The sequence below is a fragment of the Bos javanicus genome, chromosome 6 (assembly GCF_032452875.1).
Source record: "Bos javanicus breed banteng chromosome 6, ARS-OSU_banteng_1.0, whole genome shotgun sequence".
NCBI lineage: Eukaryota > Metazoa > Chordata > Mammalia > Artiodactyla > Bovidae > Bos > Bos javanicus.
Window position 1 is genome coordinate 67329185 of NC_083873.1, and position 20652 is coordinate 67349836.

At 39.8% G+C, this 20652-nt stretch overlaps 1 protein-coding gene and 1 pseudogene across 2 annotated transcripts in view; one reads left to right on the top strand and one right to left on the bottom strand.

Annotated features, from left to right (window-relative positions):
* Positions 1–1206: 1206 nt before the first annotated feature.
* The window catches only part of SLAIN2 (SLAIN motif family member 2), a 71440-nt gene continuing 51994 nt past the window's right edge, over positions 1207–20652 (top strand). For both annotated transcript variants that reach the window (XM_061420102.1, XM_061420103.1), the window contains exon 1: positions 1207–1952. In XM_061420102.1, the coding sequence (XP_061276086.1) occupies positions 1564–1952 (389 nt within the window). In that variant the 5' untranslated portion in view covers positions 1207–1563. The remainder of the gene's footprint in view (positions 1953–20652) is intronic.
* On the bottom strand, positions 5804–5908 carry LOC133250150 (U2 spliceosomal RNA; annotated as a pseudogene).

Genomic DNA, 20652 nt, shown 5'->3' on the forward strand with positions numbered 1-20652 from the left:
CCACGGGATTCCCGAGCAAGAATACCGGAGTGGGTTGTCATTTCCTTCTCCAGGGGATCTCCAGGGATCGAACCCAGGCCGCTTGTGTCTCCTGCATTAGCTGCTGCTGCTGCTGCTGCTAAGTCGCTTCAGTCGTGTCCGACTCTGTGCGACCCCAGAGACGGCAGCCCACTAGGCTTCCCCGTCCCTGGGATTCTCCAGGCAAGAACACTGGAGTGGGTTGCCATTTCCTTCTCCAATGCATGAAAGTGAAAAGTGAAAGTGAAGTCGCTCAGTCGTGTCCGACTCTAGCGACCTCATGGACTGCAGCCCACCAGGCTCCTCCGTCCACGGGATTTTCCGGGCAAAAGTACTGGAGTGGGATGCCATTGCCTTCTCCGAGGCAAGCAGATTCTTTACCACTGCGCCACTTGGGACAAATTACAAACGGGTGCCACTGAAGACAAATTTTTAGTCATACTTCTCTCAGCGTTTATCAGTATTTGTCAACATGTTTATTAAGTACTTTCAATACACAACCTTTTAAAGGCAAGACACAATATGGAAAAGTTTTTCAGAAGAAAACAATACAAAGAAGAAATTATGGATCGACTAACAGACAAAGTTGAGAAAGGAGCAGTTTTCTATCCCTGCTTCCATGAGTGTGCTGAAAACAGCAATGAAGTCGGGAAAATTGTTCTAGATAATGCCTTTATCTAATGCATAGTGTCTCTCCGTAGTAAGTACTCAACAATTTATGGTTATTCTTTTCTAGACATCTCTTAACCATTTGAGATTTGGCTTTCTCATTTTCAGAAGAAGAAACGGGTCACAGATGGTCTGCGGCTCCTGCCAGACCCGACGATCCCCTATTTCAAGAAGGCATCGACTAAATATTTGCTGAACACACGAAGTAAACTCTTTCCATGGGGCCAGGCTCAGCGCCCACCAGAAAACCCGCTTAGGAGAACAGGATCGGACGCCGGACACACAGGCGAGTGTTCAACCAACGCCAATTGGTGGGGCTAAGAGTGTCGACTTGCAATCTTAGTCCCACCCGCCGCCTGGTCCACACTCCTCTCGTGCCCCGCCTGCGCCCGGAATCGCTCGTCTCATCCAGCAGAGCAGTGACCCGCCTCCGCCAACGCTCCGACCACGCCCCTTCCGGCTTAAGACCCGCCCCCACGCGGCCCCGCCCCACCAGCCTCGCCCATGGCCACGCCCCTCCGCGAGATCTGAGCTGGGTTCCTAGCGTCGGTCGGCGGCCGGTCCACCCTCGACGCTCTGAGGTCACCCACTGGGCCGGGCTGAGGGGGGCGGAGGGACGGAGGGAAGATGGCTGCCGAGGCCGGATATTGGCGCCGCCTCCCCCAATCCTGGAGCCGGCGCAGATGAGGCGGCTCGGCTGGGTCCGGCGACGCTTGGGAACCGGAGCAGGAGGGACACAGGCGGTGGGGCCTGGCCCTGCTATATGCCGGCGCCTCGGCTAGAGTGAGCGGCGGCGGCGGCGCCTCTTTCCTCCGGCTCTTTGCCTGTCGCTGTGAGTCCGAACGGGTGGCGGGCGGCAGAGGCAGCGGGGCCGGGATGGAGGACGTTAACTCCGACGTGAACGCGGACCAGGAGGTGCGGAAGCTGCAGGAGCTGGTGAAGATGCTGGAGAAGCAGAACGAGCAGCTGAGGAGCCGCTCCGGGGCCGTGCAGGGCGCCGGCTCCTTCGGGCCCGGCAGCCCGGTTCGGGCCGGAGCGTCCACTCCCTCCTCCGGCACGGCGTCTCCTCGGGGCTTCCCTTTGGGCCTCAGCGCCAAATCGGGCAGCGGGGCCGGGTCGGGCCCGAGGCGGACGAGTAGCGAGGAGCTGCGGGACGCCACCTCCTTGCTGGCGGCGGGCGAGGGCGGCTTGCTGGACGAGGTGGAGCCGCTGCGGCCCGAGGAACTGGAGCGCCTGTCAGGCTGGGAGGAGGAGGAGGAGAGCTGGTGAGCGCGGGGCTCCGGGCCGGGGCTGGGCGGGGACGGGGGTCCCCCGGTAAGACACCTCGCTTTGTGTAGCGGGGTCCGCTCTCTGACTCGTGGTTTTCTTGCTTTGGTAGCGGTAAGGTCAGCGAGAGTTGGGGGTTCGAGGCTTGCGAGAGGAACAGGGTTTGTAGCTAGTTCTCCTCTGGGTTGGGGGACCCTCTGGTCTTTGGGCCTCGTTGGGATCTGGGGACTGGCACAGCCTGGGAAGGGCTGCTCGCCGTGGGAGGAGTCGGAGGTGGGAAACTGCTCTGTAGGAAGGGATCTTGCTTTGTGTGAAATCCTGCTTTAGGATGCTGGCCTGGGTATTTTGGGTGTCGGGGAGGGGTTCTGCTTGATGAGGTGTCACCGGTGCGGGGAGCAGACCAGGGTAATCGAAGTCCGCGCAGTGGTCAGCGTTTTGGACCAGTGGGAGTTGGGTACATTTCTGGCGGCGATGGGGAGACCGTGTGAATCAGCACTCCCCCTTGGGTAGTGGGGTGAAGCTTGCTTTGTGTGAAGAGGGCAGAGGATGGTGCCGCTTTGTGTAAGAGTCAACGGTGGAACAAGAGCCCTGACTCTCATTTTTTAAACAAAAATTAAGTTTGGCGTTTTCCTGAGCTGTGAAGTGACATTTTCCATCTTTTATTTCCATGTCATGCTAGAGGCAGAGAAAAAGAGCCCTGTTTAAAAATGTGAACCGAACTGCATTGTCACAAGCTACTTGATAAAATTGTGACCCACGGCATAATATCACTTCCATATATAGAGAGGACATGAGAGGCAGTTTGCTTCGTGTTTTATGGCAATTGCATAAAAATATCTATGGGAAATTCTTAATTTGTCTTTTTTTTTTTAAGTTTTCATCTTTTAGCTAAAGTATCTCTCTGTTCTTTGTTGAAATTGAAACTTCTAACTTAGTGAAATTGAAATCCTTCATAGACTCTGGTTTTGCAGGGCTGCAACTTTACTGAATGTCCTGATATAGTTGAGAGCTTTGCCTGGATTCAGGCCCTGGCTCTGCTACTCACAGCTGTACGACCTTGGGCAAGTTACTCTGAGCCTCACTTTCTTCCTCTTATTTGATGAAGAAAATAATAGTTCTTTATTCTATAGCGTTGTGAAGATCATGTGAGATAATCCGTGTATCCTTTTAGCAAGGGTCTGGTATATAAGCTCTCTGAGACACTAGCTGCTATTACTGTTAAGCCAAGTTGTTAATATCAAGAGATATTTAGTGAGTGCTTCCAGGATCTTGTGGGAGATTCTTAAATTTGATCCCTGTTCATTAAGGCAGTTACAGTCTTGTTGGGATAGGGTTGCGAAGAGTCAGACCCGACTTGGCGACTGAACAACAAAATAAGAAATAGGTTGGGAAATACATAGTGAATTGCTTAAAAGACTGATAGGGACCAAAAGTACTGAGAGTGCTGAGAAATTGGGAAGAAAATAACAGTCTAAGGTAGTTGGGAAAACTTTGAGGAGAGGTGGAGCCTGAGGACTGAGGGGCATTTTATGCTGTGACAACTGCTAGAGCAGAGTCAGAGATATTTGTAACTCTCGATTAGAAAGGTTTGAAATACAGAGATACTCTTGAATATATGATGTCAAGCCTTTATTTTACTGCCAAGTGATACCAAATATAATTAGAACTCACTGTGGTAGTGACAGTTTTCATATTAGTGTGAAGTCATGTCCTCACAAAGGAATCCTAGGTATGTATACACTTTAAAAGAAGTGAGAATCATCTAAATACCATCACATGCCTCTTCCAACTGATGATGATAATGATGCTCTTAATAATAACAAGGATTAGCTGCACTCATCCCCCATTTTAGATTATATATTCTTAGAACACATTAACTCCACTTGGAGAGGCTGATTAAGTCTTTTGCTGCTTTGGTTAAGTAAAGCAAGTCTTTTAAAATAGTATGCCAGAAGTTTCTTTTGGCCAGTTGGTTCCTGGTTACATGTCTTTATATTATAGATGTCCTACTCTTTTTCTGAAAAGACTTGTGTGAATTAAAAGTTTGAAAATCATGTTTAAAATGTTTTTGGAGTATGTGTATGAAGTATTAAGTTACAAAGGGTGGTGGGTGTTAGTAGCAGTAAGAGGAAGATTTTTAAATCAGTTTTTCTTAGCAAACTAAAAATCTACTTTCTGTAACATACACATTTCTTTCTTTTTCATTTAGGGAAATGTTTTTTTCCCAAAGGTATACCACAAAATGCCACTCCTGAAGGTGTTAGTAGATATTGTATGAAAAAATAATTGTTGGTCTGAGATCAGATATGTCTGGGGAAAAGGTTCAACAACAACAAAAAAGTTTTCTTTTATGCTGAACTTTTTTGATATGCTAGTATGTGTTGAATATAGTAGATCTCTAAGTGGTGTGGTTTGTCTCCTAAACTCATTTGAGCTCCCAAGGAATTAGTTTCTGTAGAACACACTTAGTAACCAGTATTGTACTTAGTGGAGACAGAACTGGCAAACCACTCAGGTATTCTTGACTGGAGAATCCCATGGACAGAGGAGCCTGGTGGGCTGCAGTCCATGGGGTTGCAAAGAGTTGGGCATGACTGAGTCACACACACACACACACACACACACACACACACAAACACTGTACTTTTAGCAGTGACTTTCACTTATTTTTTTTTAGACTCATCTTCATGATAAGTACATTTTATACCATAGTTTAGTACACACATGTATGTGAATAATTGAAACAGTTTCACAAAACTATACTTAGTATGTATATTAAAGTGCTAAGATTTTCTGTTTCTTTAGGGTAAAAATGCTGGTTACAATTCACTAAGCTGATTTGGTGACCCGTTAATGGTAATTATTAGTTTGAAAAATGCTCTTATAGAACAACTCAGAAAAATCTAGAGAAGGAAACGTACATTATTGTGTATCCCAGTGTGTCACGCGATGCCAGGCAACGTATGAACAATTTTACACTTAATTGCATTTAAGTTTTTATCCATTTATGAGGTAGGTATCATTTTCCAGGTAAGGCAACTTAATCACTCTCTAAGCATCAAATAGCAGACAGTAAATGATGGAGTCAGGATTTGAATCCAGGTCTTTATGACATCATAGCTTATATTGTTCCCACTTTATTTTGCTTTCTCCAAGTATAATTCCTTTTCCACCTGAATAGCCCCTTACAGTATTTGAATACTACCATCATAACCCTACTGACTCCTCCCTACCACACACTGAGCACTCTAATCTCCAGAGTAAAACAACCTCAGTTTGTTTCCTTCTTGTTATTTAGCTCCTAAGTCGTGTCCGACTCTTGCAATCCCATGGACTATAGCCCACCAGTCTTCTCTGTCCATGGGATTCTCTAGGCAAAAATACTGGAGTGGGTTGCCATTTCCTTCTGCAGGGGATCTTTCTGACCCAGAGAGCAAAGCTGCTTCTCCTGCCTAGCAGGTGGATTCTTTACTACTGAGCCACCTAGGAAGCCCTTTAATCATTCATAACTTAATGTAATTCTCTGATCTTTCAGCCATGGTCATTTTTAATAAATTGTAGTTGTTCCTTGTCATTAAATGTGTTATCCAGAACTGAACTTGGAATTTTAGATGATATTTGACCAGCGTGTGGTGGATATATTTTACATGAGCTAAATGCTGTTATTTGGAACCAAGTATTTCATTAACAGTTTTGACTTCTGTTACTTATGCCTAATATGAGCCAGTAGTTTCAGTTACACTCTGTATTTTTATACATAGGTTGTTAAACCAAGTCTTCCTAACTCTGGTTTTCTGTAATGATTTTTTTTAGCTTAGGTATTAAGTTTTTGTATTTTGTTAGTCTTGATTTAGGCTTTTTTTTTTTTTAAGTCCTCGGATAGAGGACGTATCAGATATTAAACTGATAAGAACAGATACTACACTTGATCTTAGCCAAAAGGCCGAGAAGCGATCGATTTAGGCATTTAATATTACCTATTTCTTGCAATTTTGGGGGGTCATTTTCATGGCTTCCCTGGTGGCTCAGACGGTAAAGTGTCTGCCTGCAATGTGGGAGATCTGGGTTCCATCCCTGGATGGGGAGGATTCCCTGGAGAAGGAAATGGCAACCCACTCCAGTACCCTTGCCTGGAAAATCCCATGGACAGAGGAGCCTAGTATGCTACAGTCCATGGGGTCTCAAAGAGTCGGACAGGACTGAGCGATTTCACTCACTCACTCACTGATATTTCATAGGAATACTTAATGGGTCTTCATTCAGGTTGTTGATGAAAATATTAAAATTATAGAATAAAGAGCTCTGAAGATGCAGCTCGACTAGACTTCCTCCAGATTAACATCATTAGTCAACATACATTGTGGTTATTCAATAACTGTTAGTACTACTTCTTCTTATCAAGCCTATATGCCGTTTTGCCTGTATGGATATTATGAAAGATTTTGCCAAATGTCTTGCTGTAATTAAGCTATATGGTGCCTACAAAGTTCTTACCTACAGTTAAGTAAACCTATCAAAATAGAAATTGCAGTTATTTGGTTTCACTTGTTCATGATGAATCTTCTGGCTTTTACCTTTTCTAACTTTACATTTTGTTTAACATAATTTTGAATTTTGCAAGGAATCAATCTGTCTGGAATTTCTAGACATTGCTTCCTTTTCGCTTTAGAAATTCTAGTATTTCCTCTTATTCAGGCTTTTGACCCTTCCATAATATTTTGGATCAACAGCAGTAATTTGGTGATACAATTTCAGTTATTTTCCATTATTTAGAAGAGTAGAGCTAACCTTGTTTAAAGCTGCCTTTCAGCTTACTATCACCTTGACTCAATTTGGACTTCAGTTTCCCTCAATGTAGCCTCCCAACAATTCCAAGTTTGTAGTTCAGTACTGTCAGCTGCATACACATTGCTTCTGTGCAGCAGATCCCCAGAACCTCCCATCCTGCATGACTAAAACTTTACACTCACAGAGCAGCAACTCCTTACCCGTACTCCCAACCCCTGGCAGGTACTGTTCTATGTACTTTATTTCTGTGAGTTTAGCTACAGTAGATGCCTATAAGTGGAATCACGAAGAATTTGTCCCTTTGTGACAAGCTTATTTCACTTAGCATAATTTTCTTAAGGTTTATCCATGTTGTAGCATATGATAGGGCTTCCTTCTGTTTTTAAGGCTGAATAATAGTCCATTCTATGTATATAACACACCTTCTTTATCCATTCATCTTTTGGTGGATGCTTGCATTGCTTCCATTTCTTGGCTGTTGTGAAAAATGCTGCTATGAATGTGGGCCTACAAATAATCTGTGCAAGTCCTTGCTTTCACTTCTTGTGGATTCATAACCAGAAGTGGAGTTTTTTGATCAAATGGTAAATCTAAGTTTAATTTTTTGAGGAGCCACTGTATTGTTTTCTACAGCAGCTAAGCCATTCTGCATTCCAACCAGCATTACACAAAGGTTCCAGTTTTTCCACATTCTTACCAATACTTACTCCGATTCATTCTGAGTTTTTAAATTTTTAAATTATTTTTGGCTGTGCTGGGTCTTCATTGCTGCATGTGGGCTTTCTTGAGTTGTGGTGTGTGGGCTGCTCATTGAGGTGATTTCTCTTGTTGCAGACCACGAGCTCTATGGTGTGTAGGCTTCGGTAGTTGCAACCCTTAGGCTCAGTAGTTGCTATTCAACTTAGTTGCCCAACAGCATGTGGGATCTTTGTGGACCAGGGATTGAACCAATGTCCTCTACATTGCAAGGTGAATTCTTAACCGCTGGACCACTAGGGGAGCCTTCATTCTGTTTTTATATGGTTTTTATATGGTGTGAGCTAGGGGTCCGACAATTCATTTTGCATGTGGACATCCAGTTGTCTCTGTACCATTTGTTGAGAAGACTTTTCTGTTCCCATTAAATTGTCACCACATCTTTGTCAAAATTCAGTTGCTTATAAATGTATGGGCTTATTTCTGGACTCTCCATTCTATTCTGTTAATCTATCTTTGACTATCTTTATTCCAGTACTACACAGCCATAATTACTATAGATTTGAAATTGGAAAGTGTGAGTCCTCTGATTTTGTTTATTTCAAGATTGTTTTGGCTCTTCAGAGACTGTTGTATTTCCATATGATTTTTAGGATCAACTTGTAAATCTCAGAAAAAAAAACCCCTGGAATTTTGATAGGGATTATGTTAAATCTGTAGGTAAATTTGGGATTTTAACTATTGAGGTCTTAACAATATTGATTTTTAATTTTTTTCAACTTTAAAAATTTTCAGTGTAGAAGAGTTATATTCCTTTTGTTAATTTTATTTTAGTCATTTTATTTTTTGATGTCACTGTAAATGGAATTGTTTTTCTTAATTTCATTTTTGAACTCTTCATTATTGCTGTATAGAAATACAGTTGATTTCTGTGTATTGATGTCATTGTCTCTTGCAGTCTTACTGAGCTTGTTTATTAGCTGTGATAGTTTTTTGGTGTGAATCCATAGGATATTTTATATATAAAATTATGTCATCTGCTGATAGATAATTTTACTTCTTTTTTCCCAGGCTGGATGCCTTTTATTTCATTTTCCTGCCTAAATGCCCTGAAACTAGAACACCCAGTATCATGTTGGGTACAAGCAGTGAAAGAAGACATCCATCAGTGTGATTTTCATTGTTCTTTTATTTTTAATAATTGCTAACAATTATTTATTGCATTAACACATGATGGATACTATACTAAGCACTTTATATGCAGTAATTCATCTTTTTAATAACCCAGTATGGTCATTCTGTTATTAATCCCCATTTTAAAGGTGAGGCAATTAAAGCTTAGATTAAATAACTTGCTTATAGTCACTCAAATATATGGACAAACTAGGATTGGAACACAGATACTCTGACTGTATTTAAACATTTTCAACCGTTGTGTGTGTGCATGCTTAGTCATGTCCAACTCTTTGCGTCCCCATGGACTGTAGTCTGCCAGGCTCCTCTGTCCATGAAATTTTCTAGGCAAGATTACTGGAGTGGTTTTCCATTTCCTCCTCCAGGGGATCTTCCTGACCCAGGGATCGAACCCACAGCTCTTGTGTTTCCTGCTTGGCAGGCTGATTCTTTACCACTGTGCCCCTGGGAAGCCTTTACCTAATTCTTGTTATTCTTAATAGATTTGTACTGTTATTCACCTTTAGCTCTATATTCCACCTAATTCGTTTGATCATTTATCTTTTAACAACCTGAGCCCTAGGTACATTTTTTATTTATCTGATGACCTCATTTGGTACTCATTATTCTTGTGCCGAAGTGGCCTTTAGAGCCCCAGGAGTCAGACTGTAGTCCCACCCTTGTCAACTGCATGACCTTGTCAACCACTTACTCTCTGTGCTTGAGACTGTTCATTGTTTGTAGAGTTAATTATTATACCAGCCATATAGAATTAAATATCTGTAAAGCATTTACAAGTTCTTGGTACAAACTAAAAATATAAGTGTTAGCTTTGTCATCATCATCACCATTTTAATTCAACTCTAGCCTGTCTTTGCAGTGAACTTGAAAAATTTAAACATGTACAAAAGTAGAATGAACAATGAAACAAACCTTTCAGTTCACTTCAGTTCAGTCGCTCAGTCGTGTCCCACTCTTTGTGACCTCATGAACTGCAGCATGCCAGGCCTCCCTGCCCATCACCAACTCCTGGAGTTCACTCAGACTCTCACATCCATCAAGTCAGTGATGGCATCCAGCCATCTCATCCTCTGTCGTCCCCTTCTCCTGCCCCTGATCCCTCCCAGCATCAGAGTCTTTTCCAATGAGTCAACTCTTCGCATGAGGTGGCCAAAGTACTGGAGTTTCAGCTTTAGCATCATTCCTTCCAAAGAACACCCAGGGCTGATCTCCTTTAGAATGGACTGGTTGGATCTCCTTGGCATATTGAAAAGCAAAGGTGTCGTATCATTTAATTACTAAATATTATAGTAGAAGATATGGACTCTTTTTAAACCTAACTACAATACCAGTTTCCTGTCTTTAATATCATCAAATGTGCTCTGAATGTTTTTAGACCATCACTATTACATCTTTTCTTTGTATGGAATTTGTATTAGGTAAATAACATCATTCATATTTTTCTTTGGCCTATTGGCCTATAGTCAGCTCCTGTAATATCATCATTAGTTTTATAATTAGTTAACATTTTTAATTAAATTTAGTTTTAGTGTCTCTCTGCTTTCATTTCTTAGTTGTTCCTTTGCAGGTGGAATCTTCCTGGACCGGGGATTGAACCCGTGTCCTGTGCATTGGCAAGTGGATTCTTATCCACTGTGCCACCAGCGAGGTCCCCTTAAAAGTTTTTGAGATTGGAAATCTAAATTGTTCCTTATATCCTGTTAAATTTGCTTTACTTTAAATCAGTTTTAAGTTTATGAAGGCACTTTCACTCAGACTGCTCGTCAATAAATTTTATTGATAAACTTTCCCCAGCTCAGCGATCGATAGGTATGTAGTTTTTACTTTATTTTTTTTCTCATAGCCCTTCACTTTTGAGAATGGACTTTATTACCTGACGATTTTGTTTTATGTATGCTTTTTGTAGGAAACTGTCGGTAGAATTTGTAATTTAATATGATGAGCCCAGGTTTATAAAGCAATTTAATTTGTATACTTGCCACCACTTATGATTTGGCAATGGCTCACTGATTAAAATCTTAAAGTTTTATCTTCTGGATTCTTCTGTACCAAGGAGATGTTAAAGTAACATGGTTTGTGTGTGTTTTAATTGAATCAGAAGTTATACATCAGATGACCATTTTATTCCCTTCTTAACTCTGGTTTCCCAGTGATTCTAACATGACTTTATATTTTCTTTTTTCTTCAATGAACAAATTCTTAGAGCCTGTATGTGTGAGCAGCCCAATGTTAGAACAGTTCGGGACATAGTAATGCATTTTCTTGCTTTCTTAAAAAATTGAATTTGACCAAGAAAGGCCACGTGATTGGTAAAATACATTATAGTCATTATTGTTTGAGCATGTTCTTTATACCAAGGCATTTTATGCGTGTTAAATCATTTAATCTGTTTTGAATTGTAATTGTATTTATTATCCCCATTTTTTTTTTTCAATTAGGGTAAAATATACAAAACAAAAACTTCACCATTTCAGTCACTTCTAAGTGTATAGTTCAGTGGCATATTAAACATTTATGTTGTTGTGAGGTCATCTCCACTATCCTTCTCTAGAACTTTATCTTTACAAATTGAAATTCTGTATAAACAGTAACTCCCCATTCCCCTATTCACCCTGCCTCCAGCCCCTCACCACCACCACCATTCTACAGTCTGTCTATGAGTTTGACTACTCTAGGTACCACATGGAAGTGGAATCATGTAGAATTTATCTTTTAGTGTCTGGTTTATTTCATTTATTGTTGTGTCTTCAAAGTTTATCTTGATCGTATTGATAAGAAGGTGTCATGTTATCTTGTCATCTTACAAGTAAGGAAATTAAACTTGATGTCACACAGCTAATATAGTTCATTGAAATTTTTACCAAGCCTTAAAACCGTGCCTGGTAAATAACATTTTATCTTGATTTGTTTAACCTGTAGATAGATTGATTTTTTAAGGTTTATTCTGTATAACTCTGGAGATCATCACTAGGACAGTAGGTATACACTGTTGTTGCTCAGTCGTGTCCGACTCTCTGCGAACCCATGGATTGTGGCACGCCAGGCTTCCCTGTCCTTCACCATCTTCCAGAGTTTGCTCAAACTCATGTCTATTGAGTCGGTGATGCCATCCAACTCTCTCATCCCCTGTCATCCCCTTTTCCTCCTGCCTTCAGTCTTTCCCAGCATCAGGGTCTTTTTCAATGAGTTGACTCTTTACACTGGGTGGCCAAGGTATATATTAGAGGTAAGCAAATATTTAATTAATAGAAGGAAAATGTTCTAGTAGAGCTGTTCCTAGACAGTATGAACTGCCTTTAAAAAGTGTTGTGAGTAACTTTTAGCAGTAAGAGTTAATTGTCCTGTGGCAAGGGATGTTAGAAAGAGGTAAAAGTTGAATTTGATTACTTCTAAGTGTTCTTTTAAATTCTGTTTCCGTGATTAAAATATTGTAGTCTTTTGGGAACATAAGATACCTTCAAGACAAAGTGCTAAGCTTAAATGTGGGAGAGATCTTTAAGCATCATGGAGTTTTTATAAATCTGTGGCACATTTCTTTGAATATCCTTAGTAATGGCAAATTCTTTTCCTGTTGAGGGTAGGTTTGAGTTTTGAAAACTGTCTAAAGTCATTATTATGCCTAGTGAATAAAAATGGGTTAGGAAGATATTTGAAGCTCTCAGCAGTGTAAGTCCAGTTCACCTTTTTCCTAGATTTACTTCCTGTTAGGAAATTTCATGAACATTCAGGCCTATTACCTTTTAATGTTTGTTCTGTATAGAGTATCTTCTTTTTCTCTCTGAAATTCTAAATTTCCCACTTGGTTTACTTCCTCTTCAATGTTACCTACTACTGTTTATGTTTCTTTTTAGAGCACGTGTAACATCACAACCTCCTCTTTGGTCTGTCTTGTCTAGATTGTGAGTATTTTAAGCAGAGGGAACAGTATCATATTCATCTTTGTGTATCCAAAACAGGCTTTCAGAATCTTGTGAGTTCAGCTATATTAAATTGAATCAATCTGATTGTCAATGATAAATTGAAACTAGGTGAAGCTGGAAATAATGAGACCAAATTTTTTGCATGACTTGCATGACCCCAATACCAGTTAACAGTAAGGAATTGCACATGTAGTCTGCATAATGGCAATATTGAAACTGTACTCTCCCATGAATTAATTAAAATATTGTCAAGATACAGTGTCTTATATCAAAAATCAGTTTCAAAATTATCTCTTTGGTAGGATAAAAGATATACTTTGTTTTATACTTCTTTGTATATTTTATGATTTCTCAGTTTTCTGTTACGAACACAAGTTGCTTTTATAATTAAAAAATCCTAGTGATAAATCCTACTAATTGAAGTCAGTTTCATTAGTCTGTGGTCACATAGAGTAGGGATCATAATACAACGTGATGGATATTTAGGTCACTTCCATGTCTCGGCTGTTGTGAATTGTGCTGCGGTGAACATTGGGGTGCGTGTGTCTTTTCAAATTATGGTTTCTCTGAATATATGCCCATAGTATACCCATAGTGGGATTGCTGAATCATGTGGCAGTTCTGTATGCAGTTTTTTTAAGGAATCTCCATACTGTTTTCCATAATGTTGTACCAATTTACATTCCCACCCACAGTGTAGGAAGGTTCCCTTTTCTCCACACCCTCCCCAGCATTTATTGTTGGTAGATCTTTTGATGATGACCATTCTGACTGGTGTGAGGTGATACCTCATAGTAGTTTTGATTCACATACCTCTAATAATTAGTGATATTGAGCATCTTTTTGTGTGCTTTTTGACCATCTGTATGTCTTCTTTGGAGAAGTGTCTGTTTAATCTTCTGCTCTTCCCGCCGCCCCCAACTCATTTTTTTGATTGAGTTGTTTGGTTTTTGTTTGTTTGTTTTATTGAGGTACATAAGTTGTTTGTATCTTTAGAGGTTAATCCCTTCTTGGTTACTTCATTTGCAAATATTTTCTCCTTTTCTGTGGGTTGTCTTTTTGTTTATGATCTTCTTTGCTGTGCAAAAGCTTTTAAGTTTAATTAGCTCCCATTCGTTTATTTTTATTTTCATTAGGAGGTGGATCAAAAAGATACTATTGTGGTCAGTAGTCTGTTTTTGTTGGGGGGAGGGATCCAAACAGCTTAATTTTCCAAGGATACCAGATAAAGAATTCTAAAGCTTGGAGTTCACATTGTGAGCCTTCTGGGTCACTGATGTTGCTTGTTCTCCTCAGTCTCATTTTTGGGACTACTTTGCATGCAGATCCCTGTGCCAGACTTCCTGAAGTACCTGGCTGGTGCTGATGCCCAGATAGCCCCAAAAGACTCCTTTTCTCCCAGATCCCTGCCTTCTTGCCTTCTGTTGGGAGCATATCTATATATCAGTAAATTCTTTTAATTTTGACATGATTAAAAAAATACTTTGGATAGTAAATAGCATTAAATAATGTATTAATGTAAATGCATTGAGTTATATTAATAATAATGTACTCTTCTTCATAATGGTCTTCCCAGATGGCTCAGTGGTAAATAATCCTGCCAATGCAGGAGACGTGGATTCGATCCCTGGGTTGGGAAGATCCCCTAGAGAAGAAAATGGCAACCCACTCCAGTATTCTTGCCTGGAAAATCCCACGGATAGAGGAGCCTTGTGTGCTACGTCCATGGGGGTCACAAAAGAGTCAAGTACCATTTAGCAATTAAACAATAAAATAGCAACAAATTCATTATAATAATGACTTGTGCTAGCCAAGGCACTCTGCATGTTGACTCCTGTTATAATAGTTTAGTAACAAAAGTGAACTTGTAAAAACATTTAGGTTTTAAGTCTTTCAGTAATACAAGTTCTTATTTTGCATGTTCTGTTTACTCAAAAATCACATCCTCTGTGATCTTTCATTTGGGAATCTAATGGAGGATGTGGACACCTTTAGGAACAAACTAGATTATTTAAGAGGAAGACACAAAATGCAAAATATACAGTTTGCTTTAATCTTGGAAAAGGTTCAAATTCTGGAGTAAAATTGCAATTTCTTGACAATATTAAAGAACTATAGGGAGGAAAATAAAAAGTGATTATATCTTCTTGAAATCTGAAAAATAATAGATAAGCAAGATAATGCAGTACCGTGAAGTTTATGGAAATACTTAGAAATAGAGAAATAGTGTTTAGTTAAAATTTGGAGGTTTAGAATTCATGAGGATGAATCAAACCATATCCCACTTCTAACAATTTACTAGAAGGAGATTCCTCCCACGCACAACCCTCCACTACTCCATTCAGGAACTTCTGCTCATTTGTCTGTGAGAGAGTCAGAAAGCACCCAACCGTGTGTGGCTGTTAAGGGTTGTTTTGTTTGAAAAGTATGAAGAAGAAGCAAGGAGTGAGCCAGGCTAAGTCCACAAATAACCTGTGAGTCTGATAAACATGAGGAATGGAATTTAATAGATGCTATCAAGTTAGTGAGGAGGTTTTAAGTATATGCATTTCGTGCCTAATTAGTGCTGTATTTTATAATTATAGAGATTATATTGTATGTCTTTATTAATAACTAGTAGATATAGAAGGAGTAAATTAATAGTTTTAGGATGTGACTATCTTTTGAGTGAACCTGCTAATTTCCCCCCTAGGAGGAAGATAATGGGTTTTTCATTGACTTGTCATAGTGAAACTCTTGTTTACCATTGGTTATTTTTCACTCGGGCTGATCTGGAGAGGATTGAAAAAACAAAATCCTCCCAAAAAAGATGAATCCTAGAAACCTGAATCTGGAGGTTTGGAACTTGATGAGTAGGTGCTGTAGGTTTCGATGGTAGTACTGCCTATGACTGAGAGAGCTAACAAGTACTGTGTTGGGTACAATCATTCAGTTTTGTCTTAATTTATCTTTGGATTCCTGTTTAGCACCATGCCTGGCCAGTGGTAGCTATCATATAAACGTTTGTTTAAATGACTGACTGTGGCTTTACACTAAGCCTTCAAGTGCTTGGAGTTTAACTTGGAAACATTATGAGAACAGAATTTGATTCTCTGTAAAACCAGCAGTGAGAGTTCTTAAAAGAAAAATTTATATGGACTTGAATGTGAGGAAGTGAAAAGTGAAAATCACTCAGTTCTGTCCAACTCTTTGTGACCCCATGAACTATATAGTCCAGGGAATTCTCCATGCCAGAATACTGGAGTGGGATCTTCCCAACCCAGGGATCGATGCCAAGTCTCCCGCATTGCAGGCAGATTCTTTACCAGCTTCCAACAATGGGTACAGATAGATCAATGGGTATTTCTTTCTGAATCAAAAAGTACAGGGAAAAGAATGAGTGCCTCATCTGAGTAGGATGAAGCAAAGCCTGTGAAGTTTGTTAGGGAACAAGTAAGAAAGTTGGCTTAAAACTCAACATTCAGAAAACTAAGATCATGGCATCCAGTCCCGTCACTTCATGGCGGATAGATGGGGAAACAATGGAAACAGAGAGAGACTATTTTTGGGGGCTCCAAAAATCACTGCAGATGGTGACTGCAGCTATGAAATTAAAAGATGCTTGCTTCTTGGAAGAAAAGCTGTGACCAACCTAGACAACATATTAAAAAGCAGAGACATTACTTTACCAACAAAGCTCTGTCTAGTCAAAGGTATGGTTTTTCCAGTAGTCATGTATGGATGTGAGAGTTGGACTATAAAGAAAGTTGAGCGCCGAAGAATTGATGCTTTTGAACTGTGATGTTGGAGAAGACTCTTGAGAGTCCCTTGGACTGCAAGGAGATCCAACCAGTCAATCCTGAAGGACATCAGTCCTGAATATTCATTGGAAGGACTGATGCTGAAGCTGAAACTCCAATACTTTGGCCACCTGATACGAAGAACCGACTCATTGGAAAAGACCCTGATGCTGGGAAAGATTGAGGGCAGGAGGAGAAGGGGATGAGGATGAGATAGTTGGATGGCATCACTGACACGATGGACATGAGTTTGAGTAGGCTCCAGGAGTTGGTGATGGACAGGGAAGCCTGGCATGCTGCAGTCCATGGGATCACAAAGAGTCAGACACGACCGAGAGACTGAACTGAACTGAAGAAAGTTGAATCATTGGATTGGAGACCATACTGTGGATGATCTCTGAAATCTAGGAGGAGGTTTTTGAGTGTTGGAATATCCTTAACAAAATGGTATTTTGAAAAGAATAATGTGGCAGTGGTATGTGGGTGGGAACAGGAGATGTAGGTATCTTTGTGTGCTAGAAAACCAAGTCTGATCTTTACCCACCTCTTGGGTCCAGAAACACATAGCAAAACTGGAATCCAAATCAAAGTACTGAGCCGTGATGATGGTCTTTCCATTTCATCCCAACCACTTACAATTGATTGCCAAAAAAAACAGTCATACCAAGCTAAATGATTCAAGATCAGATTTGTTTCATTCCGCTTATAAAATGTTTGTGTGCTTAGTTGCTCAGTCGTGTTCGACTCTTTGCAACCCCATGGACTGTAGCCTGCCAGACTCCTCTGTCCATGGGGATTCTCCAGGCATGAATACTGAAGTGGGTTGCCATGCCCCCCTCCCGAGGATCTTCCCAACCCAGGGATCAAATTCAGGTCTCCTGCATTGCAGGCAGATTCTTTACTGTCTGAACCACCAGGGAAGCCCTATAAAAGTAATATCAAAATGATATTTTTAAGCAGTGTAGATATTTTATATCTACATAGCTTATAAGAAAGTTAATTTACATTGCTTAAAAATAGCATTTTGATCTTACTGTCTTATATGAGAGAATTGATACTTTGGGCCACATACTTCTTTGTTGTGAGGGCTGTCCTGTGTATTCTATGATGTCTAGCAACACCCCTGGCCAGACAGAAATGTCATATGTTGCCAGATGTTTCCTGGTGGCAAAATCACCCCAAGTATTACACTAAAGCATACTTACATTGTCTACTTAATCAGAAATATTTAGTGCTGTATTGCAGGAAGAAGTATCTGATTTAGTAACTTTGCTTCATACACATTTCTAAGTAATAAAATAGTAATATTCTGAACATTAGGAAAAACTACTGTGTGCCAGGCAGTTATCTTTGGGAATAAGAGTGGGCCATAATAGATGACACGAATATTTCTGGCCCTGAGATGCTTGGAGTTGTATATGACAGAGTGTTAAATATATATAACTTTTATGTATATATACAACTGCAGGCTTGAACAGTAGAGGACTAGATTGGGTTTTCTCTCCAGGACATTGTTAAATACTTTCCCCCAAACCCCCTAAAATGTATTTTATGCATTCTAACCATCTCGGTATACAGTACACTTTAATGATAAGGAACCCTCACATACTCATTCCTATCTTTCTGTATCTATCTTTTCAAAAGAAAAAGAAAAGAGAATGTCTGGACTGGCCTTAATACTAACTTTAGTTCTAAAAGCAGAGTATAATGTATTACTTACTCTTACTGCTCTGTCATGTAACATAAAGATATTAGCACTGTAATTACCTAATGTTTTAGGCTAGCGTATTGTTGCGGTTAAATTCTTATATTTGAATATATGTTTATCTTAATATATGTATTTTGATTTCTTCTATTCCTATTTGATTTGTGTTTTCACAAAGTGGACAAAATATTCTAATTTTACAATAATTCAAAAATCTAATTTTAGAACCTGTAGGAATACTGCAAATAGGAGATTCTCTGAGAAGGCAGTTTGGTGTTTATTGTGTTGATAAATCTTTGTTACCAGTGTTTAGTAAATTCTAACTTGCTGCTTTCACATCTTTTCTCAGATATTTTTGCAGAAACCTTTCCAACACTAAGAAAAATATATATTAATTTTAAAAACCTAAGCTTGGTTGACAAACCATTAAAAGTCAGTATACATTATTATTGGGCTTCCCTGGTGGCTTAGATGGTAAAGAAGCTGCCTGCAATGCAGGAGACATAGGTTCAATCCCTGGGTTGGGAAGATCCCCTGGAGAAGGGAATGGCAACCCACTCCAGTATTCTTGCCTGGAGAATCCCATGGACAGAGGAGCCTGGTGGGCTACAGTCCATGGCGTTGCAAAGAGTTGGACATGACTGAGCAAGTGACACACACACACATACATTATTATTATTTAGGACTTGAAGAACATATCGTTTGCTAAAAGTTAACTTCTTAGCTGTAAGAACCATGGTTTCTTAAACAGCTGAAGTCTTGTTTAAGGCATTTCACAGATAAAATTAGCTGTTGACAAGCAAAATACTCTTAAGAGAATCAATATGAACCACACACACATTTCATGAAATATATAGATGTGATACATGCTTTTGCTATAATTTGCAGCATCTCATATAGTTTGAGACTTCAGTCTTCCTGATGTTTTTTCTCAAAAAGAAACAACTCATTTTCTGATTGCTACACTCCCAGTTGATCTCATTGTTACTATTGTTTTCCAGCAGTACATGATTATGCCTCAACACTAGATGTTTGCCTTTTTAAAGAAGTAATTTCCAGCCTCAGTTTTGTGGCATCCCAAGGAATATCAAAATTGTTTTTATTTTCTTAAAATTAAAAAACCCACACCATACCAAAATGAGAATCAAGAGACTCATGAAATGAAAATGGAAGCATAGCATGTCACTGTCCAGAAGTTTGAGATTTACTACTTTAAAACTTTTCTTCAGTCTCTTCTACTTGCTCTGCCATTTTTTGATTCAGCATGTTGTGTTTTGCTGACATACTAGCAATTTATATCTGTATTCTACCCTGCAGCTGATGTCATTTGGGGGCTTGTAAACTGTTCTAAGACTTTATTAATGAATTTGCCTTGCAAATAATTACCACTGTTATTTACTAAAATTTAAAAAGACTTACATTTCATGTAAACTGAAGATACTTTTCTTCAATTGCATAATTACAAATAAACTAAAGATACTTTCTTCAGTTGCATTGTGATTTTTTTCCTTGTAATAGTAGGATCAATTACAGCTTTATATTTTGTGGTTCATAGGGCTTAGAAGAAAGCAGGGAACAGCAGAAGGCCATTAGGATGATTATTATATTGACGTCTTTACAAGTATCTTTTGCATTTTTTAAAGTAATGGTATTAGTTGGAAAAATATGATAGTTAAGAGCAATTGTTCTCAAGCAATCGTGATTTTGCCACTTAACAGCTATGTCACCTTGGGCAAGTCGTTTATCTCACTATGCTTCAGTGACCTCATTTATAAAACAGGGATTATAATAGTACCTGTCTCATAAGAGCTGTGCTTTCGGGGTGGCTTGGTGGTAAAGAATTCACCTGCCATTGCAGGATATGTGAATTCAGTCCCTGGGTTGGGAAGATCCCCTGAAGAAGGAAATGGCAACCCACTTCAGTATTCTTGCCTGGGAAATCCCTTGGACAGAGGAGCCTAGCGGGCTACAGTCCATGTGGTTGCAAAAGAGTCAGACATGACTAAGCAACACAATCCTAATAGTTTATTAAATTATATTTAGATGCGGTAGGACAAAAAATCTTGGGCTTCCCACATGGCGCAGTGGTAAAGAATATACCTGCTAATGCAGGAGACACAAGAGATGCAGGTTCGATCCCTGGGTCAGGATGGCCTCCTGGAATAGGAAATGGTAGCCTGCTCCAGTATGTCTTGCCTGGGAAATTCCATGGACAAAGTAGCCTGGCGGGCTACAGTCCATGGGGTCGAAAAGAGTTGGACACGGCTGCGCAACTAACACTTTATTCAGGATCAAATACTTAACAGTCTGGAAATGTCATTACTATTGCAGGGAATATATATTGAGCTTTGTGAAGACAGAGGCTCCAATCTTTTGCTTGGAGTATGCCTTACTCAGTAAATAGAGAGGATGATTTTGAGGTATTCAAATCTGATTTTCCTTAGCTTGTAAAAGTTTTCATACCAATCTGCAGAAGTTTTTCAATAATAATTTTAATATAGCTTTTATTTTTACTTTAAGTTAAATCTTAACTTTGTTAGCCTACTTTCAGCTGACTGCAACATGAAAAGTAATTATTGTGGTTATCTTAAATTCAGCAAAGTATCTCCAGTCTCCC